At 33.7% G+C, this 13156-nt stretch overlaps 2 protein-coding genes across 2 annotated transcripts; one reads left to right on the top strand and one right to left on the bottom strand.

Moving 5' to 3' along the window:
- Positions 1–187: 187 nt before the first annotated feature.
- LOC110791848 (universal stress protein PHOS32) lies at positions 188–2440 on the bottom strand. Its single transcript, XM_021996605.2, has 4 exons — positions 2010–2440; positions 1805–1914; positions 1591–1709; positions 188–590 (listed from the first exon to the last, which is right to left on the bottom strand). The coding sequence occupies exons 1-4, from the start codon at positions 2182–2184 to the stop codon at positions 500–502; spliced, it is 495 nt and encodes a 164-aa protein (XP_021852297.1). The 5' UTR covers positions 2185–2440; the 3' UTR covers positions 188–499.
- An 8171-nt stretch (positions 2441–10611) lies between these two features.
- LOC110791840 (pectinesterase inhibitor 10) lies at positions 10612–11802 on the top strand. The gene has a single exon (XM_021996597.2). The coding sequence runs from the start codon at positions 10719–10721 to the stop codon at positions 11547–11549; it is 831 nt and encodes a 276-aa protein (XP_021852289.1). The 5' UTR covers positions 10612–10718; the 3' UTR covers positions 11550–11802.
- The last annotated feature ends 1354 nt before the right edge of the window (positions 11803–13156 follow it).

Genomic DNA, 13156 nt, shown 5'->3' with positions numbered 1-13156 from the left:
TGAGGAAATTTTCGGGCTTTTGGCATGGTTTTTATGCCCGAACTGACCCCACTGAATTTCAATGAGTTTGATTTTAGTTTGAACCTACATTTTTTAGCCAAAAAGTAGACCTCATTTGCTCTATTCGCTTGGACAGGATAATTTGATTTACAAAAGGCTTCAATCATAGTTCCAAAAACACAAGAAATTGTTCCAAAATGTAAACAACGGTTTCCTTTATTACTATGAAAGTATGAAGAGATGCAAGTAATACACTGTAATGATATCTTCTAGTTGGCCCGATCCGAGGCCATCCCAGAATTATTAACAGCCACAACAACAACAACAACAACAACAACAACAACAACAACAACAACAACAACAACAACAAATTAGGTATCCAAGAGAAAAAATACAGCAGCACTGATGAGCTCTGAACCCTCGTTAGTAAAACAAACAACCATCAACATCGGTCGGTCTTAACCAGTACTATTACATGAATTAGACCACTCAAACCAAATCAGGCCTTATGGGTTCCTGGCTCTTTGACAATGGTCACTGGTACATTAGCATTGCTGATCACATAGTTTGCCACACTCCCCATGATTATCCTGCAAATTACAGCCAATTCGACAAATTGATTATGTTAGTTAGGAATAGACCATTAGAAAGCCACATAATTCAGTTCATGGACTGATAAATGAATAGCAAAACTCAATCTTTGTTGTAAATTGTGATAAACTGATCATCAATTTGTTATATGAGGATCATTTCCTTTTTGGATCTTTAGAATAATAGAGACGACGAATTGTAAAGAACCAAATTGTAACCCTGGACAGTAATTCCTTAGCTTCTCTAATTCTAATATGACTAGTAACTAGACCATCCGGTAACCTTGTTCCCAATCTAATACGAGTATAACTCACTGGACCTAACACGAGCCCTGACAAGAGGGAAGACGTACTGACCATATATAAGTCTGATAGGCTGATAGGGTTTCATCCTAAAAGCAATTGGTGATAGGTTAAGTAGCCCACAAATCACATGTGGCTAATACTCTTAACAAGTACCAATGATGTCTTTGCCTAGTGGTTAAGACTGAGAGTCTGTGTACAATAGGTCTCAGGTTCGAATCCCCTTACCCCTTTTGTAATTTATATTGTCTACTCTTAACAAGTACAACTTCATAACTCGAGCAAAAAAAATCCGATTCTCCTAAATTTTCCTATTCCTTGCCTAAAAATCTAATTTTGCATATATCTAATAGTTCAATTTGTGAAACCATCTCCATATTGTGCTAGGATTTATTGCTTTCATTAGAACAATTTGTATAAATCACTTCTTTTAAAAGTCCATATCAATTACTATCTTTAGCACAAATCTTTCTAATGGGTACACCAACATTACATGAATACCGATGTCAACCAGCTTAATTGGTGAAGTCTTGGAGATGATACACAAGATCTCGTTGTGTGGACACTACACACTAGTACTAAGAATCATCCAAACTTTACCCCTAAAATAATTTATAGAACTAAATTTGTAACAGATCATCCAAAATGAACAACAAATTGACAAATTGAATTAATCTCAAAAACCAAAATTGATCACCTTTTAAGACCAGTAAGTCCCCTGCTTCCCATTACCAAAGCATCCAATTTCAGATCTTCAACGGCTTCCATCACCTTTTCCCTTGCATCTCCCCAGTATATTTTTGTCACAATATGAATCTTCATACATCCCAAAAACAGACATTAAATTTAACAAATAACAACATCAAATAAAAATTAATAATTATAATTTAATAAATTTTGAAAAAAGGAACCTCTTTTTGGCGAGAAGCAGTATCACACATATCAAGAACTTCAATGTCAGTCTGAACCTCGTACTTCTTCATAACCTCAGGTTGTCTGAACTCCACCAAAGGGATAAGAGCTGCATCAATACCAATAAGTTAGTCAGCAGATCATCAATACAAGTGATAAAAACAGAGTGATCTGAAGGTGAAATTATCAGATAAGAGGTCATACGGGAGCCAGATTTAACCCAGAGAAGATTTCGAGATTCATCATGAGAAGAGTGTTTAACATGGATGAGGAATAAGGTATCGCCCTTATCAGCTAAGTTGTCAATTGCCCATTGAAGTGCACACTTGCTGCTCTTTGAGAAATCTACTGCTACTCCGAATTTCTTTGCTCCTGTCATTTTTAGATTTTATTTGATTTGTTTTTCTGGGTTTGGAAATGGTGGAGAATAATGTAGAAGAAGATTAGAAGATGGGTTGAAATTTGTTACTACTTGTAGATGATGCTTTTTGTTTTGCTTTATTAAGATTGTTAACACATAGGACACGTTTTGAAGTGTATACAATACAACTATACACAATACAGCGTGCAGGAGAGAGAAAAACAGGGGTGTTGCGGAGAGGCGGAGATTCCTTCTTCTATAATCCTCTCTCTCTGGTTACCTCCGTTTTTAAATGATCTTTCGTTTCTATTTACACAATAATGAGGAATTTTTTTGAACATACGATGATGGGGTAATAAATAGAAAAATGAGTAGTTATAAATTGTTCAATATGTGAGTGGATAAAAATGGATATTAAAGTATTACAAGTTGTATGCTGTAATGGGCCAATTAAAGGTATAAATGTAAAATTTATATGTTAAAAATAAAATAAAGTAAACTATAAAGAGCTTTTAGGAACGAACTAAAACGAAAAACGTAAAGAACTTTCGAAAACGGAGGTACTATCTTTTAATTGTTCAACCAAAAAACCTTCACTTTAGTCAGGATTGAAGTAAATAATACGGAGTGCACATAAAGGTAGTAAAGTGGTCTTTACCAGGAACAAACTTGACTTCGCCCTTGAAAATGGTCTCCTTTCGGGTGCCTCACCTTCCACCTCAACCACCAGCACCAACATCCCAGTCCGCTGGCATCCACCGCCTCCAAACCATTTCAAACTCAACTTTGACGGATCACGCAAAAATTCCTCTACTGCAGCAGGCTTCATCATCAGAGACCATATGGGCCAACACTTACGCGCCGAGACCTCCAACCTCGGCAACTCTCAAGTCTACATGGCTGAAGCGCTCGCCCTCCACAAGGGCATTCAAGTAGCAATTCATCTTCAAATCAAGAACTTATTTATAGAAGGAGACAATCTATTAGTCATAACACTGTTAAGGGAATATGGGCGACACCATGGAAGCTTGACACCATCATTAAGGATATCAAAGACCTTCTTTCTCAACACTTTGACTCTTGGGAGATCTCGCACATCTACAGAGAAGCAAATCAGGCGGCATATGGATTGCTAACGTTGGTCATCTGATTCAAAATACTATGTATTTTGATCCGGGGATTAGCCCTATGTTGTCTTCTATTGTTTCAAACGATTACTTAGGAGTTACCAATGTGCGGAGGGCCTCCTAATGTACTTCTTCTTACCTCTCATAAAAAAAAAAAAAAAAAAGGAGAGTGATAGAGATATGGTGAATTTTTTTAACATTTAAGTTATGGAGTAATCTCAAAGGGACAACTAAAAACAAAAAAATGGGGCAAATAAAAAGGGACTGACGGAGTAACCAGTAACCATAAGTACGGAGTACCAATAAACTAATAAACTCTTGGCCTAGTGGTTAATACCGAGAATCTGTTTATGATATGTTTCATGTTTCATTCCTCGCCCACATTTATAATTTGCATCGTGAGAGTGGAGTATAGCTCAGTTGGTTAGAGCTTCCCTCACGGATTTAGGTGATCCTGAGATTGATTCTCATCCCCGCCGTTGTGGCTCATTCGCACCCAAAAAAAAAATGATTCGTCTTTGGTGACTCATTTGCACAAAATATAGTCAAAGTAATGGGTCATAAAAATTAGGCAAATTTGCAAAAGACAACCTTTTATAACCACTTTTTTGCGAAAGACAACATTTTCTATTTTTTTTTGCGAAAACAGACCTTAAACTAAATTAAATTTGCGAAAGACAACCTAAATGGGTTTTCAGGCGTTGGCCCAACATTTTCCGGCTTGACTTGCCCGGTTTTGCTACTTACACCCTCTTTCCCACTTAAAACTAACTTGGAGCCAAAAATCAAAAAAGAATCCCCAAAATTTATTGCTTATCTATGTTCTTCCTTCCCCCAAATTTTTTTGGCCCAATCTTCCACATACCTGAAACAAAAACAAAAATATTAAAGTAAAAACGAGTTTGGGAATTCAGATCTGAACTGGGAGGAGGGACAACCACAATGAGAGTGATGCAATCACCAGGTTGAACAAAATGACTCAAAGCCCGAACAAGAGCTGCCTTTGGGATTTCCTTTGAAGCTTTCACAACAACCATTACCTTCTCAACACCTTCAGATGAACTCTTTTCACTCTTCTCTCTTTTCTGTTGTTGCCCACACATTTTCTCTCTCCTTAATTAAAAACCCCACTTCTCAGTTCTCTCTACTCAACAATATTCACTTCACTTGAAATAAACCCTTAATAATTTTGCAATTTCATGCAAAGATCTCCAAATGGGTACCCACAATTTTCAATCTATCACAAAACCCTCCAAATTTATTCACTATTTTGTAACAGTAACCCAAAATTTTCCAATTTTTCACCCCCAAAAGTTCAACCAATTTTTTTTTCTAGAATTAGTAAAATTAAGCAACCTGTCTTTTGTGTGAAATAATGGAGATGTTTTGGGGAAGTTTTGACTATTTGCTGATGTTGGTTTCACAAGAACAGAAGCTTCAATGAAGAAAAATACAGACCATCATGAATATCTGTAATATCATTGAAAATGAACATGGTGCTGTTTATATCAGTACTTCCATTGAAAAATGACATATGCTTAGAGACCAACGCCACTTTTTTCCAACAATTCACAAATTTGGGGAAAAAACCCTAACTTTTCTTCATCAAAATTAATGAACAAAACTTACCGAAATGTAGTTGTAGAGTGTCGAAAAACAGTTAATTGAGAAGCAATTGCAGTAATTTCATCCCAATTATTCAGCAGGAAGATTGGGCGAAAAGAAATTTGGGGAAGGAAGAACACAGAAGAGAAAGAAACTTTGGGGGATTTTTTTTGATTTTTGGCTCTAAGTTATTTTTAAAGTGGAAAAAGGGAGGGAAAGAGGGTGTAAGTAGCAAAAGCGGGCAAGTCAAGCCGGTAAATGTTGGGTCAACGCCTGAAAATCCATTTAGGTTGTCTTTCGCAAATTTAATTTAGTTTAAGGTCTGTTTTCGCACAAAAAATTATAAAAGGTTGTCTTTCGCAAAAAAGTGGTTATAAAAGGTTGTTTTTCGCAAATTTGCCTAAAAATTATAATGATAATACTGTCATAATAATAATAATAATAATAATAATAATAATAATAATAATAATAATAATAATAATAATAATAATAATAATAATAATAATTTTTCTAGGACACAGGACATTGGAGCTCGTGCTGTTGCTCATATTTTCACTAGGATAGGTTTTGCTATAGCCAGAGGAGTGGGGGCCCAGATTGTATCTCGGCTTCCTACTAACTATTTGTAAAATATTTGACTTTGTTAGCATTTGATTTATAATAATAATAATAATAATAATAATAATAATAATAATAATAATAATAATAATAATAAATGGAGTAATAATAATAATAATAACACTAATAATAGTAATAATATTAATAATGACAATATCAAGAATAAAACTACTCCCTCCGTATCTTTTTGTTTTTTACGTTTACCTTTTTGGGTGCATGTTTCAAAATGTTCTTTACATTTCCTTTTATATTATCACATATTCCCTTTGTTCTATAATGTCTCTCATATTTACTATTCATATGGTCAAAGTTTAAAAACTTTGACCATAATTAATAGTTTATTAATAGTAAAAATATTAACTTGTGGGATATCATTTGATTTGTTTCAATATAATTTTTTTAAATATCATTTTTCTATAATATTTACTAATGCAAAATTAAAAATATTAATGGTCAAAGTAGTGCATTGGAGACCACGTATAATGGAAAAGTGAGGAACATTATGGAACGGAGGGAGTAAATGTTTTAATATTCTATCAAAATTTGTGTCAAATGATTATTTTAACCAATTAAATTTATTGCGTCATTTAATCTCTCACACATTTATATTGGAACATTAAAATTTTCTTATTTTCCCAATATTATATTTTTTATAAAAGTGAAAATATTATAAATAAACGTAATTTTTCTTATTTAAATAAAAAAGTAGAGGAATCTCAATGCACATTAATTAGACGTTAATAAACGTGTAAAAGGCCAAGCGTAAAAAAAAAAAGAAACGAGATGAGTAACTATATTACTCGGTCATAACAATTGGAAAAGTTGTGCTTCTAAAAAAAAGAAAATAAAAAGTTACTTTGTAAATTAATAATGAAATACATAAACAAAGTTGAACTAGAATTTGTTCTTTTAAACCGAATTGAAGTGAAATTTTGTAGAAGAAAAAGTCTAAAAGAACGACGCTTAAACTCTTTGTTTTTTTTGGGTATGAGTTCAATGTTTTCACTTTTTAGCAACTATACATAATCATGGCCCGTGCTTTATTTTTTAAATGGATGTTTTAAAATAATAGGGACAATGTGTTTTTATTCTGTTTGGTAGATCACTTATACTATTTTTTCTCTCATTTTACTTACCATATTCCACTCAATCTATTTTCATTTTCTTTTTACTCATAACTTTCTACTCAATCTATTTTTTAATTATTCTTTTCTACACCACTCAACTCAGCCTAATTTTTTTATTATTCTTTTCTTACAACATTTCACTTTTCCCATACATATTTCTTAATTTCCAATCATTTATCTTAATTGTTGTGAAATGTATAAGTATCCTCAATATTTCGAAACAGGTGAAGTACATTATTGTTCGTATCTCCTTCAACCAACCTTATTGCTCCCTCCGTTTCTTTTTGTTTGTTACGTTTGGACTTTTGCACGTTTAGTATAATAAAGATTTTTTTTTCTTTTTTATTAAAAAAATAAACCAAAGTAAAATCTCAACCCACTAATCATTACAACCAATAAGATTTATTTATCAAAATGAACCAATAATGAAAAAACACAAATATTGCTAACTTAACATACTTGGAAAATTGCAAAGATATTTAATGAGTTGAAAAAATTAGACCAATTAAAATTAAAAGATGGCACAAAAAATGATAGTATAATAATTTTATAAAAGGAAAGGTTCTCCCACATAACAAAAATTGTAAAACACCCTAAAAATAATACGTAACAAACAAAAAGAAACGGATGGAGTATCTTTTATGTTAATTTCCATACTCTTTATGTGTCCAGCCATCGTTAACATAGTTTTAATTCCCAAATTTACCCATTTGCACATAAAAATAACCAAGTAATTAATGCAATGGCCTAATATTTTGTGCATTATTAAGTGTTGTCCTTATCATGAAACGGATGGTGTAGTTAAGATTATTGTCCTAGAACTATAAAAAATAGTTGGACTAGGGTTTAAATGTTTTTTTAGTGTGTTTGATTCGCATAGTGGTATAAGTTTGAAATCATGAGTGAAAGAACCAAATAAAAAGGTTGTAAGCCTGCAAACCTGCAACTTACAATTTCTTTTTTTAAAGGATGTAATTTGCAAAGTGCATAATGTGTATTTTAAGTGACTATATTTAACATTTTTAAAAAAAATATTAATGAACATGTGCACCCAAAAATGTGTAGAAAAATAAGGGGTATGTGTGGATTGGAGATTCCTTCTTTTTGTGAAGTAGATTTTATTAGAGCTGTTAAAAATTAACCCGTTCATAGTAGAGTTGATTATGGACGGCACGATTTGCTAAGTCCGATTCATCCGACCCCTTTAAATAGCAGACTTGGACAACGATTATAGAAAAAATTAAAAATTTGGGCGGACCAAGCCCGACCCGTTAATGTTAACAAGCGGATATGGACGAGATAATATTTGTTGCAGGCAAGCCCGCCCGGCCAGTTTATTAAAAAAGTATAATTTATTTTAGTAATAGTTAGTCGGTCATACTTGTATTTTTATTTATTTTGTAAGTTATAGAAAAACATTGGATTTATAACTTTTTAATGGGTAAATCTTTTCACAATTATTGCTAACTTATCTATTTAAGACAAATAACTTGATTCTTTCTCATATCATATCAGACGATTTTTATTTTTCACTTTGTTTTATAAAATTAAACTTGAAAATTTAGTGATAATTTAAGCGAAAATAAATAAATTAAACCATATACATAAAACAAATTAATTATATTTAGTAAAAAAAATTAAAAATATTTTTAGGCATGTTAGCTCACGGGTAAGCCCGGCCCGTTTAATAAACGGACACGGATAAAAATTCAAGCCCCCAAAAAAAATTTGGTTTTTGCATTCGAGAATCATTGGGCCAAAAAGTAAGATGAGATCCGGCCCGCTACCCAAAGCCCCAAACGATCACCTCTGGTTTAAAGGCGGTAGATGCTTTAATTTGTTTTGCATTATTAGGATTTTGAACAGATAGGACATGTTTTTAAGATTTTAGCGTGTAGTAGAATAGACAAAAACAGAGGACGTGGGAGATTCTTCCGGTTGAGTTGTTGCTGTTCAATTGTTTACGGGTCGGTTCACGTGTTGTCTGTTGAGTTTGTATTAGAGTACAATTTAAGTTTGCCACTTGGGTTGCTTGGGTTATATTATTTGGGTTGACTTTTATATGAGCCCGAATCATTTATTAGGCTTTGCTTTTATATCATTTTGGGCTCAATTCTCAAAGTTTCTGGTGTGAGGTTGGGACTTGGGAGTTATCCAACATTTTGGGCGGAATTCTCAAAGTTTCACAAACTTGAAAAATGACACTATGGAAATGGTACTAATCACTCTAGTTGACATGATATGAATTCATCAGACCCGGCCACTATCAGAATCAGGGGCGAAGCCAGACTCGGTTATCAAGTCTGATATTCAACCATTCCTGCGGCAAGTTTAGCCATCTTTGTGGGGCCGAACATTAATTAAGTAAGTAGGCTTAGCCGCTTAGGGGGGCCAGTCCAATAGAAAACCATCTAATGTTAACTTATTAGTCTTTTATTTAATAGGTGTGGTTGGACCTTCAGGGGGGCCATGGCCTACCTAGGCCCTCACTATGCTTCGTCCCTGATCAGAATCAAGATTATTATCCTACCCGAAATTGATCTACACCTAACAGAACCGGTTTTAAAGTTTTCTCACCCGAATCTAACCCAACAAGAATGAACACAACTTTACCAAGCCTAAACGAGCCATGTTATAACGTAGGTAAGAAATAATAAATTTAAACCAAGCATGTCCTTGGGACAACCGGTTCATCAAAATCTTAAACAAAAGGCAAGACTAACAAAAGGTAAGACTAACGAAGGTAGACTAATGCCTGGGGTGGCACAGAGCCACAAGCTACACTCTGACAAAGTATTTAACCTACCATGTTTACATATAGATCTTCTGATGTTGGTTATCCCAACGGCCAGAAAGTCCTAAAGAACGACAAAGCCGACTAAAAGTTCCATAACCGATTCTTGTTGTTCACCGGATGGACCGGATCGAAAATCGAAATTTTGATAATTCAAGACCCAAAATTACCGGATCCATTTTTCTTGGACTGGACCGAAAATATCGGTCCAAAACCCGGACCATAGTAATATTTACAACACATTAAATGAGAGAATTAAATTTTAAAATAGTTTATATTATATTTTACTAAGGAAAAATCACTACAAGAATTTGTATCTTAAATGGCAACTTAATAAAGACGGGTCAAAAATCCCGTCGTAAAAGACTTTTGCGACGGGTCTAACAACCCAACAAAGACGGGAACAACCGTCGCAAATGTCTTTTACGACGGGTTAACGACGAGATTTTTCATTAATGACGACCCCTTTCATGACGGGTTCACGACAGGAAATCCCGTCGTTAATCAACGATTATTGGCCTTTAACGACGGGATTTCGCGTCGTTAATGGTACAATTTCTTGTAGTGAATCGGTCTGGTCCAAAATCAAGTTTTAGACTGGACCAGACCGAAAATTGATATTTCTCGACCCGGAGACCGGAACGATTGCCTTCGGTCAGATTCGATCCGGTCCGATCAGATCTAGGTCGATGCGGTCCAGTCCATTTTTTTGGTCCGGACCAATTTTTGCACACCCCTTAATTATCAGACGGATATATACGATTATTTTGTATTGTTTGTTTTATATTAATTGTACTTTGTGTAATCTTTAGGTGCATTTGGTTTACTGTAATCAAATAATTTTTGAACTTTGGCCAATGTTTTGATGTGACGTGTTAGTAAAATTCATGCCCTAAAAAAAAGTAATGATTTTGTGTTAGTAAATTTAGTAAAATTCATAAATAGCGTGGACCAGCACAACTTTAAGTTAATTTGATTGGTCACTAATAATACGCTTGAATAACACTATTAGTTTTGTTAGATCTGGACATTTATAAATTTAGTTCGTTGACCAGCCTATCCATTACAATTATTATCATGGTTAAATATAATCCTGATAATATTAGCCATCAATCTAAATTAGAAAAGCAAACTACTATTTTTTGTCATCCATAAACAATACAAATTAAACACTAGAATTGTTGATACCAAAGCCTTGAAATCGATCTCTCTACCTATCAACATCTCCATATTAAATAAATTTTGGTTGATAATAAGGAACCTAATAATTTCCTTATAATAATGCAACCACTAATGAAATTAACATTTTTGTCCCTCATAATTTTCTCCTCTAATTCTATCATTAACCAAGTTCAATGCACAAGAGCTTCTCTTGAAAAACTAATTCCAAAATCATTACCACCATTACCAATATCAACAAACATCTTTGTTATCCCTCCATCATCGTCACCATCGGATACTGCGGCCGCCCCTTACAATGATCCTCCATACTCTTTCTCACCAAGTTCCGCCCCAATCTCCATGCAAGATTCAGATGGGGATCCCAAAGATCTCCCGGCCACCTTCAAGGGCTTATTCAACCCATTTAACCTAAAAAATAATCAACAAGGCCAATCATCATGGGCCACGTCACTATTTGAAAACCCCGACGTCAAGAAAACTTGTGGGTCCACGGATAATCCTGAACTTTGCCTATCATCCTTAAAACAATTCCTTGGACAAGGTAATGGTGATAAAAAAACAGACACTTTTTCTTTACTTGAGATGCAAGTTAAGGCGACGCTACAAGCCACAGAACTTGCCCTAGGTTTGAGTGGCAAGAAACCGGCGCAATCGGATAACGATAAGGATACCGTTAAAGATTGTAAGGAGATGTACGCTGATGCAAAGGATAATTTAGAAAAGGTATTAAAAGCTATTAAATCCAAAGATATTGGAACTATTAATAGTATGTTAAGTGCTACTATTTCTGATTTTGGTACATGCGATGATGGGGCAGAAGAGAGTGGAGGTACGTCCTCTTTGGTTGGTTATGGAAGTAAGTTGACTAAATTGGTTAGTAATTGCCTTTCCACGGTTTCTCTTATCAAGGATACTGGCGCAACTACATAATATTGATCGGATTTTTATAAGAAATTGGAATGTTTTCGTTTTTAATGCGATGATTAATCAAATTTGTATAATGGGGAAATTATATTAGGGGTGTCGAGGATTTTCTAATGTTCTTTTGCCCGATGATGGGTTGTAATATGGAGATGGGAACGGGTAGAGAAAATATAATTCCTTTTAGTAGCATTCTTTATATACATGCTATGAAATTGTACGTTATGTTTGTTATTAATGAAGTACGTCTTCGTATTTTATATTTGTATGGTTTTATTAAGATTTATGTGATTGTTATAACGAAAACAAGAATTAAAAAACAAATTATTAAAGAAATTTAACTTGGTTCACTAACAAATAACAATGTCTTTAACCTATTGGCAATAATATTTGTGACAACTTTATACATTGTATATTTGTATTACATGCAATGACTAACCGGGCGGAGTTATGCTGCTTAGGAATCAATTGATACATTAAAATTGACATGTGTCATCTCCTGGCCGGTGTATTTGAGTTTTCTTTTAATTAAAATTATTTTAGTAATTTGATACGAATACTTATATGGAAAGAATAAAAAAACAAATAAAATTAATCTATATTATAAAAATAATACGGAGTACTATGAATTAAAAAAAGAAGTTCCACCAGGAATTGTATTATAGAAAGAATCTAAAATAATATTCTAGTATTGATTCATAATATATTTTGAGAAGGGAAAAAACCCCAATTTTTTGTGCTATTACAAAATTTAATGGATTTTTTGTCATTTAACACCTTAAAAACCCAACTTTTATAATTAAACACCTTACTTAATTTAAATTATATTTAAACACCTTAAAGAATACAAAATTTAGAATTCAACACCGGTTAACGGTTTCCGTTAGATAAAACGGAGATGGGCCCACACTTGGATATGTTCATCCAACTTTAACCTATCTTCCACGATAGTTTCCCGCTTCTTATTTATTCCCTTCTCCTGCTCCTGTGCTGCTCTTGCTTCTCATTCAATTCTCACCCAAAATTATTTTTTCTTTACTAATTCAAAGCAAAATTCAAAGATTACCTTTTCCTTAAGGTATGGAGGCATCGTCATCTCCATCATCAATGAGGGGACCATAAATTTTGTATTTTCTGACTAGATAAGGTACTTTAATGAACTTTTTCTTCTTTTTGGTCCATAATTGTTAAAAATAGTTGTCAGTTTTATGGAGAATCTATAAACCCTATATTATGATAATTGAGGGAATGTGTCGGTGATTGTGTATTTAATAATAAATTATTAGGTTAGTAGTGATTGGGATAATCAATAATTGAATAATTAATCTCTTAATTTGTTTTTGATTATTCATGGTTATTGTTAATCTAGGGTTGTTTTACACTGTCTGGCATAGGGTTAGTTATTGAATACTCCCTCCGTCCCAGAATACTTGACCGGTTTTTCTTATCGGGCCGTCCCTTAATACTTGACCTGTTTTTAAAAATGGAAATATTCTAACAATATTATATTATTTCTCACTCCACCCCTATTAACCCACCTACCCCCTACTCCATACAAAAAATAATTAAAAATTCAACCCCTACTCTCCCCCAACCCCACCTCTTAACCCACCTCC

This window comes from Spinacia oleracea, chromosome 3 (genome assembly GCF_020520425.1).
Source record: "Spinacia oleracea cultivar Varoflay chromosome 3, BTI_SOV_V1, whole genome shotgun sequence".
Classification (NCBI taxonomy): domain Eukaryota; kingdom Viridiplantae; phylum Streptophyta; class Magnoliopsida; order Caryophyllales; family Amaranthaceae; genus Spinacia; species Spinacia oleracea.
This window is presented reverse-complemented; position numbering and strand designations above follow the sequence as displayed.